Source organism: Hippocampus bargibanti, linkage group LG05, assembly GCF_051943395.1.
Source record: "Hippocampus bargibanti isolate YZ-2025 linkage group LG05, ASM5194339v1, whole genome shotgun sequence".
NCBI classification, from domain to species: Eukaryota; Metazoa; Chordata; class Actinopteri; order Syngnathiformes; family Syngnathidae; genus Hippocampus; species Hippocampus bargibanti.
Genome location: NC_142738.1, coordinates 16,543,565 through 16,567,363, shown reverse-complemented (window position 1 = coordinate 16,567,363; position 23,799 = coordinate 16,543,565). Strand labels below are relative to the sequence as shown.

The window sequence follows — 23,799 nt, the reverse complement described above, 5'->3', positions numbered from 1 at the left end:
GCCCCGATCCGCCGAGCTCGCTTGCGATTGGCTGCGTAGAGTATGTGGGCGGGGAGGAAATCCCTCTTCCCAGTTGAGGCCCTGAGGAGGAGGTGATGCATTACAAAAAATAATGGCTGCTGGCACGTAATTCAGTAATTGCATGGCAGAAGCTTCAGATATATGATATCGTACTACAGTAGGTGTGAATTAACTTTATGACTGTTAGAGCGTCTGTGTTTCATATTCCCCAATCAGTGTTTGACTTAAACAGACATTCCACACATAATATAGCACTGGAGCAACTTCCAAACTAATTTACCTCACGAACGACCGCTCGGAACGTATCTCGTTCGTAAGGTGGGGAGTGTCTGTATACTATGGTGGAAGATAGCATGTGAACGGGATCATGAATTTGTTAGACTCTGATTCTGCACAGCAATTTATAAGTTGGCTGCATAATAATTAAAAAACAAATGGTAACATTGGTCAGGACGGAGCTTAGCTGATTAGCATGTACACCTCACAGTGCAGAGGTCATGGGTTTTCTTCCAGCCTTCCTGTGTGGAGTTTTATCTGGGTACTCCACTTTCATCCCACTTTCACAAAACATGCATGAATGTTCATTGAACACACTGAATGTCCTCAGGTGGGATGGTGAGTGTGAATGGTTGTTTATGTATGTGTACCTCACGATTGCCTGTCAACCATGACAAGGATACTATCACAGGCGCAAAATCACAATACTATTCTGGACTGATTGACTCGAATACTGGAAATACACAGGCTCTTTTCCCTCTACAACAAAATCATTCAACCCCCTATCTCTCTCCCCCCACACTTTCATTCCTCAGACACCTGCAACGCTCTGCTACTGTTTTTTTAATGAAAAGATCAACAAGATCCACCAGCACCTCGGCTCTTCTGTATCCCTCCCCTCCCCCAACCTTCCTACTCCCTATCAACTGCTATCCTCTTTTGAACTCCCTCATCCCTCAATAATTTCAGACTTCATCACCAAGTCCAAGAATTCCACCTGTCAGCTCGACCCCCTCCCTACAATCCTCATCAAATTCTGCCTACCCTCCTTCTTCCCTTTTATTTCAGCCATTATTCACTCCTCATTATCCACTGGAATTGTTCCTGTCCCACTCAAAACCGCAGCTGTAACACCAATCCTGAAAAAAACATGGCTCAGATCCCAACGATTTAAATAACCTACGTCCAATTTCTCATCTTCCATTCATCGCTAAAATTCTCTAAAAAAACTGTTGCCTCCCAGCTTCACGCTCACCTCACTCACAATAACCTCTACGAACAATTCCAATCTGGTTTCCGTACCCACCACAGCACTGAATCCACCCCCATAAAAATCACTAATGGTCTTCTTATCGCAGCAGATACCGGTTCCCCCTCTATTCTCATCCTTCTCGAACTGTCCGCAGCCTTTGACAGCATTTCTCACCCCATCCTGCTCAACATACTTTCCATTCTAGGCGTCACGCACACCCCACTTAGCTGGTTTCACTCCTACCTCAGTGGCCGCTCAAAGTTTATCCAAATTAACTCCTTCACTTCACGGTCCTCTCCTGTGTCTTCTGGTGTGCCCCAATGGTCTGTCCTGGGGCCCCTTCTCTTTATTACATACCTTCTTCCCATCGGCAATATCTTCCGCAATTTTGGCATTCATTTTCACTGCTTCGCGGATGACACCCAACTCTACCTCTCCAGGAAACCCGACGCCTCTCTTCCACCTGCATCCCTTACACTTTGCCTCTCAGAAATTAAATCCTGGTTTTCCCATATCTTCCTCAAACTAAACAGCGAAAAAACTGAACTTCTCCTTGTCGGTACTAAATCCACCCTTCACAAAGCAAACGGTTTCTCTCTCCCCATTGACAATTCTACTGTCTACCGTCTCCGTCCCTCTCTCACCCCTCACACCGCTGCTGTCCTTATCCACAGTCTCATCACCTCGATTATTGTAACTCACTTCTTTTCGGTGTCAATCAAAAATTTCGCCATAAAGTCCAACTAGTCCAAAATTCCTCAGCCCGGATCATCACTAAAACCCCTTCCTTTCACCGCATCACTCCTGTCCTACAGCACATCCACTGGCATATTGAATTCAAGATACTTCTGATTACATTTAAAGCCATCCATAACCTTGCCCCCCTATCTGTCTGACCTACTTCAAATCTCCGTTCCCTCTCGGTCCCTCAGATCCTCATCCACCCCCCACCTCTGTATGCCCTCTACCCGTCTCACCACGATGGGGTGCAGACCTTTCAGCCGCTCTGCTCCCAAACTCTGGAAATCAACATCCGTAATATTGACTCCCTTCCTACTTTCAAATCCCACCTCAAAACCCACTTGTTTGAACTTGCATTTATGGTCTAGTTTAATCTGCTATTTTATGATTTTTCATTTTATTCATGATTTTATTGTTCTGTGTGTGTCGGTGTGGCACACAATCCCGAGTAGGATAAAGCAGTTGAGAAAATGGATCGATTGTAAATTAAATATAAATAAATAATCCGGCCACATGATGCAAATTTTTGTCTTCTCCCCCAAGAGGACATGCCAACAACCAGCCCGAGGAGAGAATGGGGCAATGTGATACATTAGATAATGTGAGACACAAGCTACGTCGAGCCAACAAAACAAATTTGTGGTTATGTGACCACAGTGTGATTTGGCAGTTATAATATAAGTGTGGTGCTGAAATGTATCACATTCAATCACATGCACATTTATTGAATGGATTGATTGCTGGGGAAATCTGCTCTGAAAATCGAGTGACCTGGCAGTATTTTGAAATTATAGATTTTTATTGGTTTCTGTTATTATTTATTATAAAGAAATCAGTCAGGCTAAAAATTAAGTGGAAAATGATTCATGAAATACCGTCGTGTGAATGCGGCACAAATTTCATGAAACGTCAGTGGGAATGATGTCTCTAGGGTAAATACTGTCACGATCTGGTTCGCGACCAACGGGTGGCGCTGTCGGCCCCGCCTGCACCTGCACAGGTGCTGGTCGTCCCGATCAGTGGCGGAATGCCACGTTCGGATTGGCGACCAACGGGTAGCGCTGTCAGCCCTGCCTGCTGCCTCGCAGGTGCTGGTCGTTCCCAATCAGTGACTGTTAAAAGGACTCCCGGCACGACCATTCGGGGTCGGGTCATTGTATGCGTTGTATGCTTTGTATGCTTTGTATGCTTTGTATGCAATTGTATGCATTGTGTGCTGTGCATGTGTTTGTTTCACCCTGGCGGACTTTTAATCTTGGTTTTCTTTTGATACTTTGTATTTATTCTGTTCAGATGATTTCGATGTTTTACATTTTGTTCCTGCTGACTTTATTTGAATACAATTTGGCAAACACAACCTCCTGCTCCCTCCTGCCTGCATTTTCAGAATCAGAATCAGAATCAGAATACCTTTATTCGTCCCGCAATGGGGAAATTTGCAGTCCACAGCAGCAATTGAAGAGGGATGGGGTTGGGGTGGGAGTGAAAGGATAGAAAACAAGATATTCTAAGCATAACAAAATACAAATGTCAACTGTATACTGTGCAAATGTAGATGTGCAAAAACCGTTCTATAAACAAGACTGTACATAGTGCAGAATCAAGAAATGCATTTAGATATATTGCAACAACCCATATTTACAAGTGTCCAGTTTTTTTTTTTTTTTCACATGTGATCATTGGGAATTGTGAAGCCTGACAGCAGTCGGTAGGAACGAGCGGCGGTACCTCTCCTTCTTGCAGCGCAGGTGTAATAGTCTCTGGCTAAAGGAGCTACCCAGAGCTGTCAGGATGGGCAGGAGGGGGTGGTAGGGGCTGTCCGTCATAGCTTTTCGTTTAGCTAGCGTCCGTCTGTTGCCCACCTCCTCTAGAGAGTCCAGCGAGCAGCCCACGACAGAACTGGCCCGCTTGACAAAGCGCTCCAGTCTTTTTCTGTCCCGGGTGGTGATGCTGCCTGACCAGCAGACAATGCCATAGTGGATGGCTGATGCCACCACAGAGTCATAGAAAGTCTTTAGGAGTGACCCCTGAACTCCAAAAAACCTCAGTTTCCTGAGGAGGAAGAGGCGACTCTGTCCCTTTTTGATTAGGGCATCCGTGTTTGTTGTCCAGTCCAGTTTATTGTTGAGAGTAACACCCAGGTACTTGTAGGAGGTCACCCTCTCAATGTCCGAACCCTGGATGTTCAATGGTGCAGGTGACGAAGTCCACCACCAGCTCCTTGGTTTTGCCGGTGTTGATCTGGAGGTGATTCTGCTGGCACCAGTCCACAAAGTCCTTTGTCAGTCCCCTGTACTCCCTATCGTCTCCCTCTGTAATGAGGCCGACAATAGCTGAGTCGTCAGAGAACTTCTGAAGGTGGCAGGTTGGGGTGTTGTAGTTGAAGTCCGAGGTGTAGAGGGTGAAGAGGAATGGAGCCAGGACTGTTCCCTGCGGCGCTCCGGTGCTGCAGAGAAGCCTGCCCGACTCACAGTTCTTTACTCTCACGTACTGTGGCCTGTTTGTGAGGTAGTCTGTAATCCAGGATGTGAGGTGATGGTCGACTCCGGCATGCCGCAGCTTGTCCCCCAGTAGACTTGGCTGGATGGTGTTGAAGGCACTGGAGAAATCGAAGAATGTGATCCTCACCGTGCTCCCAGCATTCTCCAGGTGCAGCAACGCCGTATGGAGGAGGTAGATGATGGCATCCTCCACACCGATGCTGGGCTGGTAGGCAAACTGCAGCGGGTCCAGCGATGAGCTTGCCAGCGGTCGCAGGTGGGCGAGGGATCCACACCCGCCATCACCACCTTGCGACCCGTGACAGAATGACCTGACCCCGAATGGTCGTGCCGGGAGTCCTTCTAACAGTCACTGATTGGGAACGACCAGCACCTGCGAGGCAGCAGGCAGGGCTGACAGCGCTACCCGTTGGTCGCCAATCCGAACGTGGCAGTCCGCCACTGATCGGGATGACCAGCACCTGTGCAGGTGCAGGTGGGGCCGACAGCGCCACCCGTTGGTCGCTAACCAGATCATGACAGTACCCCCCCCCCCTTCAACGAATAGCACCTGCGAGGCAGCAGGCAGGGCTGACAGCCCTACCCATTGGTCGCATTCCGAACTTGGCAGTCCGCCACTGATCGGGACGACCTGCACCTGTGCAGGTGCAGCTGGGGCCGACAGCGCCGCCCATTCGTCGCCAACCAGACCATGACAGTACCCCCCCTTTAAGGGACTGCTTCCAGAAGTCCCAACAGTCTCCCAAAAGGTCCAACTATCCAGGGAACAATGGTGGAGACTGCAACCGTTGCCTCTTCAGCATATGATGGGCGGCGGCCTGATGGGAACGGGAGTCGGCCTGAAGTGGACGTGGACGCGGCACGGATCGTCATGGGCGTGAGTGCGATCCATCTCGCCTGTTGACGTGATGATGCATGGCGCGACGTGGACGTTGCACTGCCAGGCGCAGAGTGGCACCCCGGACGGCCGTATGGGAATGTGGGCCGACCGGACGTTGGCGTGGACGTTACGGCTTGTCGAGTGACTCAATTCAAACTCGACGCGGCGTGGGCTAACGTGGATGCGAACTGCCCGAACCGGGGAAATGAGACCAGTCCATAGCAGCTCCGGGATCCAGCGGTCAGTGGGGTCTCGGACTGACGTGGACGCGAAGTTGGACCTTTTGCGAGAATGTTGGGACTTCTGGAAGCAGTCCCTTGAAGGGGGGGTACTGTCATGATCTGGTTGGCGACCAACGGGTGGCGCTGTCGGCCTCGCCTGCACCTGCACAGGTGCTGGTCGTCCCGATCAGTGGCGGACTGTCACGTTCGGATTGGCGACCAACGGGTAGCGCTGTCAGCCCTGCCTGCTGCCTCGCAGGTACTGGTTGTTCCCAATTAGTGACAGTTAAAAGGACACCCGGCACGACCATTCGGGGTCGAGTCATTGTATATGTTGTATGCGTGATATATGCTTTGTATGTGTAGGGGGTGAGAAACGACCTCCGTTACTGTTCGTTATTCGATTAGACTACCAAGTCAGAAGAGGGCGCTACGCGCCTGTGAATGGAACAGAGGAAGGCGATGTAGGCTCAGCTCACGCATGCGCAGTTGTCATAAATGCCGTTGTGTGAAGCTGATTAACACGGTTGTCTCGTGTCATCTTTTCCTCGTCGTTCACAGTGCTACCTGCCTGTGACGCCTTTGACTCAGGGTCTCATGTGACCGTGGTGAGTAGGGCGTGGGTAGAGGAAGCACTGCCCAACGTAACCATTCATCCACTTTCATCCCTATTCCCTGACCAACCGTTTGAGGTATCTGCAGCGAATGGCACAGCGGTTCCCTTTGATGGATGGGCTAATGTTGGGTTGCAGATACGGAGTGGAAATCATGGACATGCTGACATACAAGTTCCCATACTAATCAGTACGAGTTGTGTTAACTGTCCTCTTGTAGGAAGCAATGTGATTGTAGAAATGATCAAAGAGAACAATGAACAGGTGGACATTGTAGCCATACTGAAAGAAGCCATGAGTGTCAGCGAACGCACAGTAGAGACCTTGATTTCTGTTCTTCAGAAATTGGGCCCTGATGAGACATTCCTCCAGTACCCTGTGTCTGTTGGGAAGAAGGGACTCATTATTCCTGCGGGCAAGATATGGGAGGTGAAGTGCAGAGTCAGAGCATGGCCCAAGGGGGGAACAATGCTATTTGAGCCCAGTATAGAGAACAACTGCCCTGAGGGGCTAGAGCCGTTCTCTTCGTTAGTACATGTACCCAGTGGGCCGACAAAAATTGTAAAAATTCCCATTCAGAATGTTAGTAAACATGACATTCATCTTTCACAGAGAACTATTCTGGGCTCGATTCAGGAAGTTACTGGGGTCATGCCCTTTAAGGAGTGCTCCGACAATCCAAAGCCACTAAACAGTCCCACCATTCAAATCTGCTCGGCTCTGACCACAGACAAGTGGCATCCTCCGGTTGACTTGTCACATCTCAAAGAGGAAGAACAGGGGATTGCCAGAGACATGTTGTATGAAGAGTCAGATGTCTTTGCAAGAGGTGATGCTGATATAGGTTGCATTCCAAACCTGCAACTCAAGATCCAACTCACTGACAACACGCCGGTGCAAAAGCGTTACAATGCCATTCCAAAACCCCTTTACCAAGAGGTCAAATACTATGTGCAAAACCTACTTCACCATGGTTGGATAAGAAAATCCACTTAAGCATACTCATCTCCTGTCGTCTGTGTTAGAAAAAAAGATAAAAGCTTGCGCCTGTGCGTTGACTTTAGGGAGCTAAATCGCAAAACTGTCCCCGATCGTCACCCACTCCCACGCATTCAAGATCAGCTAGATAACCTGGGGGGCTACTCTTGGTTCTCAATACTCGACCAAGGCAGCGCTTACCACCAGGGCTTTGTTGATGACAGTTCCAGGCATCTAACGGCTTTCAGAACCCCTTGGGGGCTGTACGAGTGGCTCTGCCTCCCGTTTGGCCTAACTAATGCGCCAGCAGCCTTTCAGCAGCCTTTCAAAGATGTATGGAGGACATTCTTGATGGCCTGAGGGATGAATGCTGCTCTCCTTATCTGGATGACGTGCTCTGCTTTTCTAAATCATTTCATGAACACGTAGAGGACCTGAGGAAAGTGCTTCACCGCCTGCGGGAGCATGGCATAAAGCTACGTCCGAATAAATGTGAACTGTTCAAACGACAAGTGAGGTACTTGGGTCATCTCGTGTCAAGTGATGGTGTCCGCACAGACCCTAAAGACCTGGAAGCCGTTTTGCAGTTAAAAGAGAGAGAACCACGCAATGTGGGGGGAAGTCAGAGCTCTATTGGGGTTCTTGGGCTACTATAGATCCTTCGTACAGGACTTTGCCAGGATTGCACGGCCGCTGTTTAAACTGGTAGAGGGGGCCACTCAGCCTGACCAGAGGCCAGTTCATAACACCGCTGCACGTCAAAGGAAAGTCACCAAGTTAGGCCAGCTTCCCTCTGGTAACCCTGTCCAGTGGGGCCCCGAACACAGTGCTGTGGTCTCCCGCCTGGTAGATATATTGACCGGTCCACCTATTTTAGCCTACCCAGACTTTAATCTGCCCTTTGTGTTAAATACGGACGCATCCAATGAAGGTCTGGGGGCTGTGCTTTCTCAGCAGCAGGGAGATAAACTTCGCGTTGTTGTTTATGGATCCAGAACACTCTCACCTTCAGAGAAAAATTATCATCTCCATTCTGGAAAGCTTGAGTTTCTGGCGTTGAAGTGGGCAATCTGCGACAAATTTCGAGATTATCTCTACTATGCACCCACATTCACTGTGTACACGGACAATAACCCCCTCGCGTACGTCCTAAGCACGGCCAAACTCAATGCTGCCGGACATCGCTGGGTGGGTGAATTGGCGGATTTCCACTTCACAATAAAGTACAGGCCAGGCAAGGCGAATGCTGATGCCGACACACTGTCGCGTTATCCAGTTAAGATGGAGGGACACACAGAGGAGTACACTGAAACTTTGCCCCCAGACGTGGTTTCCACCATATGGCAGGGGGACAAGGCTGTGGCTGAGGAGGATGTGCCATGGATGGCTGTGTTGCAACTCACCTCTGATGGTGAGGATTTTCTTCCGGTGACAGTCCCCGTTATCACTCCAGATGATATCAGAGCTGCTCAGGAAGAGGATGCGTCAATCTCTGAGGTAATGACACTGAAGAGGAGGGGATGGAACCCCAATTACAAAGATAAAAGACAAATGGGACCAGAGGCAAGGAGACTAGTACACGAATGGAATAGACTGAAACTGGACAAGGGAATTTTATACAGACAGGCGGGGAAATTGAAACAGCTCGTTCTCCCTAGTAAGCTGAAGTCGACGGTGCTCAAACACCTGCATGATGACATGGGTCATGTTGGAGCTGACAAGGTGATCAACCTTGCAAGGCAGAGGTTCTATTGGCCATTCATGCAGCACGAAATAGAAAACTACGTAATTCGCCAGTGTTCCTGCATTAAACAGAAACGACCCACCATTTCGGAAAAAGCACCCATGGGCTACATCACTACTAGTGCCCCATTTGAGCTCATTTCTATTGATTATCTCCATCTTGAGCCAAGTAAAGGAGGCTATGAGTATATTCTAGTCCTGGTAGACCACTTTACTCGTTTCGCACAAGCCTACCCGACTAAGAATAAGTCAGGCCACGTTGCTGCTGAGAAAATCTTTAGTGATTTTATTCCACGGTTCTCTTATCCAGAGAGACTACATCATGATCAAGGTCGGGAGTTTGAAAACAGTCTATTCCAGCGGCTTCAACAGTTGTCTGGCATTGCGCATTCCCGAACCACCCCATACCATCCGCAGAGCAACCCGGTAGAACGTCTGACTAGAACACTGTTACAGATGCTACGCACTCTCCAAGAAGAAAGGAAAGCTGAGTGGAAAGACTATTTGCCTCATGTAGTTCATGCGTAGAATTGTACAAGACATGAGTCCACTGGCTATTCACCGTTCTTCCTCCTCTATGGAAGCTATCCCCGGTTGCCCATCGACTTAGTTTTTGGTCTGACAGCTGACGAAGAAGTAAAAAGCCGACAGGAATATGCACGTAAGTGGGCCTGTCGAATGCAAGATGCTTACAGAATTGCCTCCGAGAACAGTCAAAAGAGCTCTGAAAAAAAGGAAGAAATACTATGACCGTGGTGTTAAAGGCATTGCACTCCAGCCAGGGGATCGTGTACTTGTCAGGAACCTATCTGAGAGGGGTGGACCTGGCAAGCTCCGGGCTTACTGGGAGGAAAAAGTCCACAGGGTCACTGAAAGAGTGGGAGATGGACCAGTGTACAAGGTTCGGGCAGAAAACGGAGACAAAACTACCCGTGTGTTGCACCGTAATCTCCTAATGTCTGTCAATGATTTGCCAGTTGAACAGCCCCGTAGGGTGAAAAATAAACAGAAAAAACAGCTAGACAGACAGGCGTATAGCAGGGAAGCAGTTGGGCCGGAGTCTGGATATTCAGATGAAGAGGCGGGATGTTCATACAATCTCCGACGGTTACCTGTGTATACAAGGAAGACAGTCAGTCATCAGGCGTCTCAACCTGAACCGCACCATTTCAGAACTGTGGCATCAGAATTCCACCCCCAGCCACAAACTACGGAACCAGAGGATGGGCAGCAGCTAGAGGAAGCTTTTCCATTGGTCGTACCAGCATCATTACCAAAACCAACACCAGCTGACAGCCTGCCTGCGGAGGGAAGCCCGGAATAATCTGTAATGGATGATAATGAGGGTGATGCAGGAGCGCCGGCGGAGTTGGTGGAATCGGACACCGAGTCACAAAGTGGAATCGAATCGCTGGCAAGAAGGTCCACTCGTACTTTAAGACCCAGAGAGATATTCACATATGAACACTTGGGTCATCCATCATACCAGCCCTGGAGACCTGGGGCAAATGTCTTGTATACTTGCATGCCTTACCCCACGACTCATTATCTAGTGCGACCTGAACCCTATTACTACCCTACCCCGACGGTATAGACTTATTACACAGCAGGCTTGCATTTGAATGTGACTGACACCACCCTACGGAGACCAGACAGATGACTGTGCGTCTACTGGTACTTGACTAATTGTTGGTATAGTCAAGATGTCGGGGGACATCTTTTAAAGCAGGGGAGAGTGTAGGGGGTTAGAAACGACCTCCGTTACTGTTTGTTATTCGATTAGACTACCAAGTCAGAAGAGGGCGCTACGCGCCTGTGAATGGAACAGAGGAAGGTGATGTAGGCTGAGCTCACGCATGCGCAGTTGTCATAAATGCCGTTGTGTGAAGCTGATTAACACGGTTGTCTCGTGTCATCTTTTCCTCGTCGTTCACAGTGCTACCTGCCTGTGACGCCTTTGGACCGACCCAGGTATCCCCTAGGCCTGAGGCCGGTTACATATGCAATTGTATGCTGTGCATGTGTTTGTTTCATCTTGGCAGACTTTTACTCTTGGTCTTTATTTGACACTTAGTATTTTTTCTGTTTGAGTGACTTTGATGTTTTAAATTTTGTTCCTGTTGACTTTATTTTAATACAATTTCTCAAACACAACCTGCTGCTCCCTCCTGCGTGCTTTTTGGGATCCACATCTGCCATCACCACCTTGCAAACCGTGACAAATACAGTACTGTGAAGAGTGGTTGAATAACAGAAAATTATGGTGGGCTGCCAGTGAAGATGACTGGTACCAGAAAACACTACACTTGGACTGGAGGAGTTGGTTACCCATAGCAGCAGTTGTTGGTCGACAAATAAAACAATTTACCTGGGTATTAAAATCTACCAGGTGAAGACAAAATGCAACGACCGTACCCCAGCAACAATTTCGACATGTAGGAATTGTGGTTAGCGCCACATTGCTCTCAATCCCACCATGACATCTGGAGATGGGGAAGACCCATCTGCCCAAGAATAAGTGCCACAACCGACAGATGGTGTCATGCATTACATCCAAGCTCACAGAATGTCCAAGCAAGTTTGACCACAGCTTCCTGTTGGTAAAAATCCAAGTCTGGCGTTGCTGGTTCCTCTTGTACGAATGCCTAATGTGGCCACTGAATCTGCGTGACATTTCGTAGTCAACAGCCTTGGAGCTAGATGCAAAAAACACCAATTACCTTCGGAAGCGGCTGGGCCTGAAAACGGCATTCTTTGGAAGAAACACACTGATGCTTCTGCTGAAATCGATCAGTGGTGGCTTTAAGCTGCAGAAGTTCAGTCTGGTGTTGAGAGAGAACCTGGATTCTGATATCTGTCACACCAAAGGCCAGACTTGAACTGTATGAAAGTGTATGCCATCAACCAATCCAGTGATAGCCGCAAGCATCAAGAGATCTGAGAAATGCAGAATCACCGAAGGGATGATCATGCCAAAGATATGAGCAAAAGCCACAGTAATGGAGAAGAAAGACCTGGTGAGATGAATGCAATTAAGATCAGAGCTGTGTGCAAAGCGGCAACAATGGAACCGGACAACTGGAGGCGAAGATGGTGAGGAGTGCAAATGTGGGCAGATGGAGCCTGCTGGTTCTGAAACTCTGAATTTATTAAGCGTGGCGCAAAAATAAATTGAAATGGAGGAAAATTCGTTTGAATATCTTCTTCAGACACAAGATCCCAGGAATGAAAAGAAAAGGAATAAACAATACAACACATATTGATTTATTTAGCGCTTTAACAACAGCTGAAGCTGTAACAAAGCGCTTGACATGGACAGCTATCATATACAGGTAATAAAGCAGTCAAAAAGATAGTACAAAGCACCAGGGAGTGAAACCAAGATCAAGTCTGAATCATGCAGATTGGAATACCAATGAGTAAAAGGGAGTTTTGAGAAAGGTTTCGAATATGGGCAGCAAGGGGGATTGCCGAATATTCAGTGGCATGTCATTCCAGAGAGTGGGACTAGCAACAGACAAGGCTCGATCCCCTCTGAGCTTACGATTAGATTTTGGCACATCTGATAATGTCTGGTCCGCAGACCTGAGGTGTCGGGAAGGTGTGTAGGGGTGGATGAGCTTAGAGAGGTGAGGAGGAGTGAGGCCATTCAACCATTTGAAGACAAATAATAAGATCCTAAGAAAAACTATAAAATGTATAGGGAGCCAGTGAAGGGATGCCAGAGTAGGAGTTACGTGCTTCCTCTTATGAGTACCATCAAGAGGCGAGCAGCAGCATTCTGGACCAGGAGATGCTTCATGGAGGATTGGCTGAATCCAAAGTAAAGCACATTACAGTGCAGTCATTGAGCCAAGATGTGACAAAGGGATGAATTACTGCTTCAAGCTGCTCATAACAGAACATAAAATTACAAAAAAAACAATTCTTAGATTCGAATACTGACTCATCCGGACGACAACAACCCAATATAATTGAGTCTCACAGTCACAGTCAGTGCATGAGAGGTTTGCTTTTCTTACACAGCTGTGAACTCATTAACAAATTCAAGCTTCCCACCATAAGTGTCACGGTTTGCAAGGTGGTGGTGGCAGACGTGGATCCCAAAAAGCAGGCAGGGGGGAGCAGGAGGTTGTGTTTGACAAATTGTATTAAAATAAAGTTAGCAGGAACAAAATCTAAAACATCAAAATCTTCTGAACGGAAAAAAATAAAAAGTACCAAAAGAAAACCAATATTAAAAGTCCGCCAAGATTAAACAAACACATGCACTGCACACAATGCATACAATTGCATAGAACAGCATACACTGTGTTCAACAGCATACAATTACATTCAACAACAATTACCCGACACCGAATGGTCGTGCCGGGGGTCCTTTTGAGTGTCACTGATTGGAAACGACCAGCACCTGTGCAGGTGCAGGCGGGGCCGACAGCGCCCCCCATTGGTCGGCAACCAGATCATGACAATAAGTAGCTCTCTTAAATTAAAGAGAAGTAGACTGTTTTTAACTGCTATTTGGAACTGAACCTACTAAATTTGAAACATGCTAATACATTTCTACAGATAAAGCTGAATTACAGTGTACCTAGGCACTCAATACATTTTTTTCCCATTACCTATGAGTTTTAATTACTTTTCAATTAAATAACACTTTTAGAAAGAGAAAGTTTTTTTTTTGTCCTTATTTTAACAAGTAACATTATTGTAAAATGTCACTGTTTAATCTCAATCAAAATGAACCTCACCATCTATTGTGGCGGTGATAACCCGCGAAGAAACAAAAATCAAACTGCGTTTGTTTGGGCAAAGCGCCAATTTTAGAATCGCTCAAATATGTTAAAATTTGATTGCATACATAAAAATAATGTCCTAAACGCAAATTTAATTCACAGATAATACGAGTCATGCCAGACAGACATCCTTCACGTCCTTACACAACAGAGTTGGAGAGACGTCTCCAAGATGCCGAGGGAGTTTTTGTGCAGTCGCATCCTCCAGAGGTAAGGGAGCGGTCATGCTTGTCTACCATGTCTCTACTAAGTGGCTACTTGAAGGAATTTAACACGTAATTGAGTTTTTCTCGGAATGCAAGGCTCTGAGTGTATTTGGAAGCTCTAGCACGTCACATTGGAATGGATTGAATTGGATTTGCCTTTATTAGTCTCGCAGTGGAGAAATTGATCCTATTTATGATTATTTCCAATGAATAGAGGAATAGGCCCACGGGTTAATCCAGGTAGGATAGTAATTATCAGGAGATAAAAACTGGCCTTTTTAAAATAATTTCATTGAGTTTAGTATGGGCGAGGTTATAAAGTCGTATTTGAGGGATTTTTTTATGGGTAGGGTAATTTATCACTCGCAAAAACGGATATATGGTGTATACATGCGCCTGTGACTTTTGATGTCACAGACCATGATGGAGTATTATTCTTACAGGGAAAAAAAAAAAATGTGTGTTGTTGAATTGAAAGCAAAATATGAATGTAAAACATACAGGAAAAGCTTCAATTTCAGAACAGGAGCATCTCTTTGTCCAAAGATGCCATTTGACTCTTTCATTTCACCTTAGAGCACAGGATAACCCAATAGGATAATCTGACGTTTGTTGTTTTCGGCTAGGAATGACCAAATTGGGACAAAATCAGCCTTAGTTTTATGTGTGTTGCAAGAATAAGCAAAACAATTACAGGACATGTGATCTTCTCTCATCCTGTGATGGTGGCTGAAATGAGGTCGAAAGACTAATGAAGTGCAGTGATGGCTCATACTACGTACAATCAAGGTTTGGAAGCTCAAATTTGAATGGGCCAGTATGTATGATTATTCTTGTTATAGCCTGTACAATACAAACTTTATTTTTATTCTTATATGTTAAAAATTTCATTGTAATCATTTGAGTTTCATTTTCCTATTATTCAATAGACGATGACGATTATGTGACAAATGTGACACAAAATAAGTCTTTGAATATTTATGTACTGTACAGCTTTTAATCACGTATTTTATCTTTGCATATCAGGTTCTATCATATACGGGATTGTATTCCACTATTTCACTTTCAAAATTATTGCAGTATTCAACTTGAAAACCACAGATCGGAAGGTATTTAGCAGGAGACGACAGAGGTTTTCGCGCTTGTCTTATTTCTATTTTTGCCAGATCGCAGTCACTGTGTATATAGTAAGAGTATATATGGGCCAACCTGGGAAGAGAAGTGAAGAAAATCTACACTCAACCTCTCAATCCATCACTGCCCACCTCATTAAATTTGGTTCCTAAATCAAACCGACTGGTTCTTTTGGGAACCAATAAATACCTCACTGAGTAACATGCTCAGTAGTGATTTAATGTTTCAATGTGTTTCAGATCTTAAAAAAAGGGCACACTCAAAACAAAAACTATATGATTGCGACAAAACGAAAGGAAATTCTTGATAAGAGTTTGGATGTTTTTTAGGTGGTGAAATGCTGGGTTGTGATTTTTCATATGCTGTTTTTTATCAGAAGTCCTGGAATTGCTAACTGTTTTGCTTCATGTTGCAGATGTTCTGGCAACTTTAATTCATTCTAGCATCTATGTTTACTAAATATTAGGCATCAAGCCTATTTCATGAAATAATTTGTTCAACATGTTTGTACATTGGTTTGCTAGCTTGATGTGAAGCCATTGATTGCAATGACAAAATCATTTGTGCGTTGTGTTATTATAAGTATTAATTAAAAAAAAAACTTCTCATTTTTTATTCCATTTCTGTGCTCAAAAGTGGAACTAGTTATCGAGATAATCCGTTAGGCTTTTGCGACTGCTCATGATGCCAACACGTGCATTAAATTTACCCTCAAATAACATTTTCATTTAATCCGATCGAATGAAAATAATGTCGTTGACTGTTTTGCAAATCACTTAATTAGTCATGAGTGATCCCCTTGCGTATACTTTTTATTTAGTTTGTCCAATGTTCAGTTACAGAACATGGTGAGTATTTTTATATCATGTGTGTATCATGTATATCACGAGCTTGTGATTCCGATCTGTTTCTCGTGAGATATTCCGAACCAGGAATGACCCAAAATTGCGTGCTTGTGTGCAGGTATTTCAGCAGGAACTTCCAGGTGCAATCCAAGACATTTGGGATTGTTTAACAGAAGAGTCTGACAAAGTGCCAGAGTCCAGTTGGAGATTTGCTTCTCCAAAATCCCTTTTGGACAATTTCTGTCACACCATGCATTGCCTCTTCCGTGAATGCTTTGCCACCGCAGAAACACAGGACCGTGAGTAGCCCACCAGGAATAATTTACAATTGAATGTCAATGCTCTTGGGCTTTTGTGCTTGTACACTTTTACCATTTTTAATTTTGAAATGCTTACTACGCTAATGAGAAAGAGGAAGGAAGGAGAGACGGAGGGAGAGATGGAGAGGAGATTTGTTTGCATCTTCTTCTTTTCCTTTCGGCTTTTCCCCCCAGGGGTCGCCACAGCGAATCAGTGTCCTCCATCTATCCCGGTTTGGTGCATCCTCTTCTCTCACACCAGCTACCTTCATGTCCTCTTTGACCACATCCATAAACCTCCTCTTCGGTCTTCCTCTCGGTCTCCTGCCTGGCAGTTCAAGGCTCAGCATCCTTCTCCCTAGATAGTCACTCTCTCTCCTCTGGACATGTCCAAACCATCTCAGTCTGGCCTCTCTGACTTTCTCTCCTAAGCCTCTAATATGAGTTGTCCCTCTAATGTACTCATTCCTGATCCTATCCAACCTGGTCACTCGCAAAGAAAACCTCAACATCTTCAGCTGTGCTACCCCCAGCTCTACTTCCTGTCTTTTCTTCAGTGGCACTGTCTCCAGTCCAAAAATCATGGATGGTCTCACCACTGTTTTATACACTTTTCCTTTCATCCTAGCTGAAACCCTTCTATCACACATCACACCTGACATTTTTCTCCAGCCGCTCCAGCCTCCCTGCACACGCTTCTTCACCTCTTTTCCACACTCTCCATTGCTCTGGAAAGTTGACCCCAAGTACTTAAAATCCTCCACCTTCTTTATCTCTTCTCCCTGTAGCATCACGCTTGCACTTGGATCCCTCTCATTCACACACATATATTCCGTCTTGCTGCGACTGATCTTCATTCCTCTCCTTTCCAGGGCATATCTCCACAGCTCTAGTTTCTCCGCCACCTGTTCCCTGTTCTCGCTACAGATCACAATGTCATCTGCAAACATCATGGTCCAAGGAGATTCTTCTCTAACATCGTCTGTCAGCCTGTCCATCACCATAGCAAACAAGGAGGGGCTCAGAGCTGACTCCTGGTGGAGTCCCACCTCCACCTTGAATTCCTCAGTCATACCGACAGCGCACCTCACAACTGTCTTACAGTCATGATACATGTCTTGCACCGCTCTGACATACTTTTCCGTCACTCCAGACTTCCTCATGCAATGCCACAGCTCTTCTCTGGGCACCCTGTCATACGCTTTCTCCAGATCTACAAAGACACAATGCAATTCCTTCTGACCTTCTCTGTACTTCTCTATCAGCATTCTTAAAGCAAACACTGCATCTGTTGTACTCTTTTTTGGCATGAAGCCATACTGCTGCTCACAAATGTTCACTTCTGCTCTTAGTCTAGCTTCAACTACTCTTTTCCAGAGTTTCATTGTATGGCTCATCAACTTTATTCCTCTGTTTGTTTGCATAACAACCATGTTTTATCCGGAAAAACATGTTTTCGTCATCAAGGGGTGTGTGGATGTCTCAACTATCTTCTTATAAAATAAAAAAAACAAGGATCATCTGATAATGAGACAGGAAAGCTGAAATATTGTGAGATGCTCATACATGAAGTTTTGTGATACTTTGGAGGGATATTTTGCCTGATAAATTTACAACTTCAGTTATTCGACTCCTGACTTTCCTGAGGTTAACAGTCACAAATTCAAACTGACTGTTTTCATTTAAGCTACCAACAGAACAATCTGAACTGGTTTTCACAAATAATTTGGGTTTTCTTTTTTTTTCAGAATCAGATTTCTTCCATTGTCAGAAAGGCAGGAAGAAAGCCCCCAGGGCACAGAGTTGAGAGGAGTTCAGTGGGGTGAATACCTACTCATCCTGAGTAGGTATTCTTTTTTTACCTTGAGGAACATTGAAGGACAATCTACTTCCACAATAATTCTTTTGACAAAGCCTGCTGGAAAAAGTGATATGTATCACTTTGCCCTCATATGTTCATGTTGACATATACCTAAGTACGTGAATATGCATAATCCTTACATGATCTAAATTATTCGCTAAAATGGAGCCTTTTTTGGAATGGAGGACCTGCTGCAAGCAGCCTTGTCCAGACGCCGAAGGGTTAACCTGAAATCTGGAGGAAAATGCATTCCTGGCCATCTGCCTCGAAAGGACCACTTGAAAATGTGCCCGCTTGGTTCATGTCAAATGAGTCTATGCTTCACATTGGATTTATGATATGACTGGCTGACTTTGTACCACAACCATACAGTTGTACTCTCCTTCCCAGCGCCACTTTTAGTGACTGGAATGTCTGTGAACTTTATCTCTGAACATTGGCTGTTATTCATCCCTCGAAAGCAAATGTGGGTATCTTAGGGTTTTATCACATTTTGCTCCAAGTGTTATTCGTGTACAGTATTTTTTCTGAATATTTTTCATGGACCAAAAGATGTGGGTACTTCTGGAAAAAAAATCAAGTCTTTCCATTCATATTTGACTGTACACTTACTTTGCACGAGAAGAGGCACAAAAACAGTAACGTTTGCGTACTCTTTTTCATGGATTTATTGCTTGTGATCAAATTATGTTTTTTTTGTTTTAAAACTCATACATATACAGTATTTTACATACATCAACATGGCTGGCAATGCAGCTTGTAAAACTGCCTTTATAAGCTATGGATTACAAACAAACCATACTTTTTAAATTTCATATTTATGGAGGAAACAAAAAAACAAACAAAAGTATGCTTTTTCCCCCTACACCATGTTTTTCTGTTTGTGACCTAAAATACTAATGCTTAAAAGTACTCCAATTAAAGTAATGCAGTGGAATAGAATGTGGTAACCAGAAAAAGCAGGACACCAAATTGATTATCACAATTTATAGAATACAGTAATTGTGTCTTTTTTTTCCCAAAATGTTCCCTCAATTTCAATTTGAAGCCTACAACACATTCAACAGAAGCTGGAACAGGGGCAAAACACATCGTAGAATGCTTAAAAAAAAGAAAACAAACACACACAAAAAAACAATATTAAATATTTCACGGGTGTACAGGTTAATTGGTAAAAGGTCAAAAATCAACATTGAATGCACATTACCTTCTATCTTTCCGGTGGTACAGCATAAAAACCCGCCAGCACTGTGTGAAAGATGTTGCCAGGTGGGCTCACAAACATTTTTCAGTTAACCCAGTTTGATGCTTAATCTCTAAAGGAAGGTTAAAGGCACAGAGCAAAAACCGTATGTCAATAACATCCAGAAATGGGCTTCTCTGGGCCTGAGTTCATCTGAAATGGACATATGCGCAATGGAAGCGTGCTGTACTTTGTGAAGTTCACATTTCAAATTTTGGGGAAATCATTGAAAAGGAAAAGGTTTGCTAACAGTGCAAAAGTGATATCATGGGTGTGTGGCAAAACTATTTAGCACATCTGTGAAGGCATCATTTATCCTTAAAAGGTACATAAAGGCTTCAGAGCATCGTACGATGCTAGCAAAGGACATCAAACCACATTCATTCGTGTTGTATCGTGGCTTCATAGTAAAAGAGGTGAGGTACTACACTACCCTGCCAGCAGTCCTGGCCTGTCTCCCATTGAAAATGTACAGTAATTATGACACATAATACACAACAACCGCAACTCTGGAGTGTTGAGCAACTTCATCAGTTAGCCGATGAAAAATTCCTCTCAAAAATTTTCAACAATTAGGACCCCATTTTTTTGGAAAGCATTGAAAAGGAAAAGGACTGATAACAGAGCAGACCGAGTGTAAGGTGCACACAAACTACTCATATGTGGCGGTTTCATTCTTTTGGTATTTTCAGTTAGACATGGGTGTCTTACTGTTATGAGAGAAAAGAGCCAATTTAAATGTGCGACTCGTTTTCAATCTCTGCAGGAAAAACACACTTGCTGGAGATAATGCAGAAGATCAAAGTATGCAAAGCGTGTATAAAACAAACAGTAAAAGAATATAGTACCTCTAATTGCGGACGATGCAAAGTTAGAGTGATCACAGATCATTGCTGTGAATTTGGCACTTAAAGACCATCTTTCGCCCTCTTTGCGTCCAGGTGTGATACGATCCCCTCCTCCCATAGTTTGGAGCAGGCACTTCTAGTGTCCTCCCTGCCCTAGGCGCCGGCCTCCCTGGGTCTTGACAACTGTATCCATAAAATAACTGCTATGACTGGCCTTCCCGGTCTACGGCGACTATTTCCTGCGCAATGCGCACAGCAGCTGGCCTTAGAATTACATACATAATGAAAGCATCTACATGGGGAGAGGCGGTCTAGGCGTCTTAATAAAATAATAGCAACCCACAATATTTTCTCAGAAATTTGATTATCATTGTGCTAAGGTAACATAGCATCATATACTCTGTAATTGATGCCTTTATTTGCAGTAACTGTGAAAACCTTAAAATAGCACAATAGGATCCCTTTAATAAATGTAATGCTTAAAATAAACTATTTTTTTATAACATTGGTTTTTTTTTTTGTAAGTTTATGTCAAAATTGACATAACTTTAGGACCCAATTCTTGTGCTTTTAACTCTGCCCGAAATGTGCAAAAATGTGTCCGCTCCAGTTCCAGGGTTTTTGTCATTTTCACTCAAATTGCAGGACTCACAGAATATAGTTTTAGGACGACATAAACATTCAATGCAGGGTAAGAAACCTTAGACTATCTTCAGAAAGAAAGAGTTATATGTTATATTATAAGAAGTTATATGTTATATATAAGAGTTATATTATACCCTAAGTTATATGGGTCTGGAGTTATCTGAGCTTCAAATGGGGTAAGCTGTACAAATGGCAAATGCCCCCTCGTGGAAGGGAAAAAACATTGCCAGAGGTCTGACTGGTGCTTTATCGGCACCCCCGCAAGAAAAACCAAAACCCGAACAATTTCGGGAATGGCACTCCATGTCACATTTTCAATTCCCGAATAAATTCAGGAATGGCAGTGAATGTGTTAATTGACTATTGCAAATACCATTTTGGGAACGGAGGAACAGCATACTTGAAGAATGGCGTCATTCTCAATGCCGATTTAAGGCAGCTGTGATATAGTGGAAACATTGAGTGGTGAAAGTGAACTGATTAAAATGTTCAGCACTTCTGTGTGTATATAATTAGGAAATGATGTGAGTTTTTTCTATTTCTTTTGGAAAGGGTGTCCTTTGCCAGATAACGTTCTGCACATAAGTGCAGTAAGATCCACTTAGAGTGAAAAAATGTCGGGAAAAAAATAATTTGTTGCAAATCTTTACAGGTATAAAGCATCAATAGGGCTAAGCCAGGGTAAGCAATCTAGAATCCAAAGATAATCAACACATGTACTTATTTCAGGTTTTCTTTGGAAATGTAAAGCATGTGTCACAAAATGGTGAGGGTCGGAAATAACATGATATATTTTTATCTACTTTTATCTCGACTTGCTGGTTTAGTCAGTTTATGGTTGTCCTACTTTGTTTGTCGTTGCATAGAAATGTTTACGTTAATGTAACAGAAACAACTGGCTGCAAAAAGAAGCACTGTGAAAGGTCAAATACATTTTCAAATAATTTTTTATTTGTTGTTCAACAAAAAGGCCCACGTGATTAACATTTTCGGAATTGGCACATAGTGAAAACGCACTGAATATATAATGTGGTCTGCGATTGGTTGGCAACCGGTTCAGGGTGTCCCCCACCTACTGCCCGTAGACAGCTGGGATAGGCTCCACAACCCGAATGAGGATAAAGCTGATCGGAAAATGAATGAATGAATGAATGAATGAATGAATGAATGAATGTGGTACGTATTACACACCTGTGTGTTAGTTTCAGGTACTTTTGTCATGCGTGTTAAAAAAAACACACTGTTGTTTGTGAGCGCTTACTGAAAGTGTGTCATTTCCACTTACTATTCCACGCCCATCTACGTAATTTAGTCAGAAAAATAGCCAGGCACGTTCACAAAAGATATATATCTAACGCAAACTATGAATAACCTCCTTCAATGTCGGTCAGACTATTGACCGGCACATCTGTCCTGAAAAATGTCCTGTGGTGTTTGTTACTATCAAGTGAGATTTGGGCTCTGACACCTTATTGCCCATCAGCATTGACCTTCTCAATGCCCCAAGTACCCAGCTCGAGGACATTGTGGTGCTTGAGTAATGTCCCCCGCTCACCCAACCTGGGTCTGTGTACATTTTTGGATGATATCAATATGGAAGGGATGCAAGAATCCAAAGTAGGGCGCGGAAAATCCTACTGGACCCTCCGCATCGTGCCACCACCTTTTCCAGCTACTCCCCTCAGGCAGGCGCTATACCGATCCATGCGGACCAATTCCTGCAGAGATTGAAACAGCGTCTTCCCCCAAGCCATTAGCCCTTTGAACAGTAGCCCAAATGGAACTGTATAGGGCCTCTTTGCAATTTCTTGATGATGATACGGGTGCAGCGTGTTCACCGGAAACAAATTCCTTGTGTGTTCTACATACAGAACACACAAGGAATAAAGATGCTTCTGATTCTGATTATCTTGGAAAAGAATCCTTCTAGGAGTGCATGACACATCTTTTCCTTTCGGCTATTCCCTTCAAGTGGTCGCCACAGCGAATCAGTGTCCTCCATCTTCAGAGGTTTGATTCGCATGTTTGTTTTGGACAAGCTTTTACGTCGGATGCATGATACATAAGAGGGATTATTTGAAGGGGAAAACTTGTAGTTTGTATTTCAAATATATCTTTTGTGACATCAGTCCTGAAAAAATTCAGACACACATTGAATGTGTCAGTTATGACATTGAGATGGGGTTATTATGGTCATTGGTCATATTTTGGATCTCAAATCAACTCATTGATGTTTTTCATATCTTTTATGGGGGTTTATTTGCAAAGAAATGTGTACAATAATTGCTGAAATTATGTGAATTGCTGTACACATAGCATGTATTTTTGTTGACACTTCATTTTTCCAATCAAATGTAATGATACATGCTTGTAACAATATGGGTTTATCAAATTACGTCTTTTGAAGTGATTGCGATCAGCCACCTCTGGATGACAACGGGCAAAAGAAAGATGTCTGCAAATATAATTATTGTTGTTTGCTTGTTTTAAACAGAGCACATTTTTATACACAGGATAATGAATGTATTTATTTTTGAAAATGTATTATGCGATACTGTTTTATTATGCGATTTTTACCAAGTAAATATTTGTCTATATTGCTCTGAAGTAAATTCATTGTGTCGGGAATATTTCAGTATGTAATAAAATATCTCTCCACTTTTGAGTACTGTATTATCAGACTCTGTGCTTTATACTTTACTGTGATGACAGAACCACTGACCCAAATGTTCCATCTGCATGATGATGAATGCTAACGCGATATGTTTTGTCTTTTCAGTATGGTACATAAATTTCATAATTTGATATTGTAGTGATGCATTGTTATCAATAGGTTGAAAGGTGTAATGAGTATTTTGGGAAAGGAAAAAGTATTTTTTTAATAATGTATTGTATATATGTTAAACTGTATATGATATTAGATCCATCCATTACCGATTACATTGTATTTTTATAATATGGTTAATCTATGATC

General features: G+C 43.9%; 1 protein-coding gene across 4 annotated transcripts in view; it reads left to right on the top strand.

The window, feature by feature from the left end:
- Window positions 1-23,498, top strand: part of il34 (interleukin 34) — a 75,947-nt gene extending 52,449 nt beyond the window's left edge. For all 4 annotated transcript variants that reach the window (XM_088996972.1, XM_088996969.1, XM_088996970.1 and 1 more), the window contains exons 6-8: window positions 13,847-13,954; window positions 16,048-16,228; window positions 17,977-23,498. In XM_088996972.1, coding sequence (XP_088853098.1) covers window positions 13,847-13,954; window positions 16,048-16,228; window positions 17,977-18,035 — 348 coding nt within the window. In that variant the 3' untranslated portion in view covers window positions 18,036-23,498. The remainder of the gene's footprint in view (window positions 1-13,846; window positions 13,955-16,047; window positions 16,229-17,976) is intronic.
- Window positions 23,499-23,799: the final 301 nt, after the last annotated feature.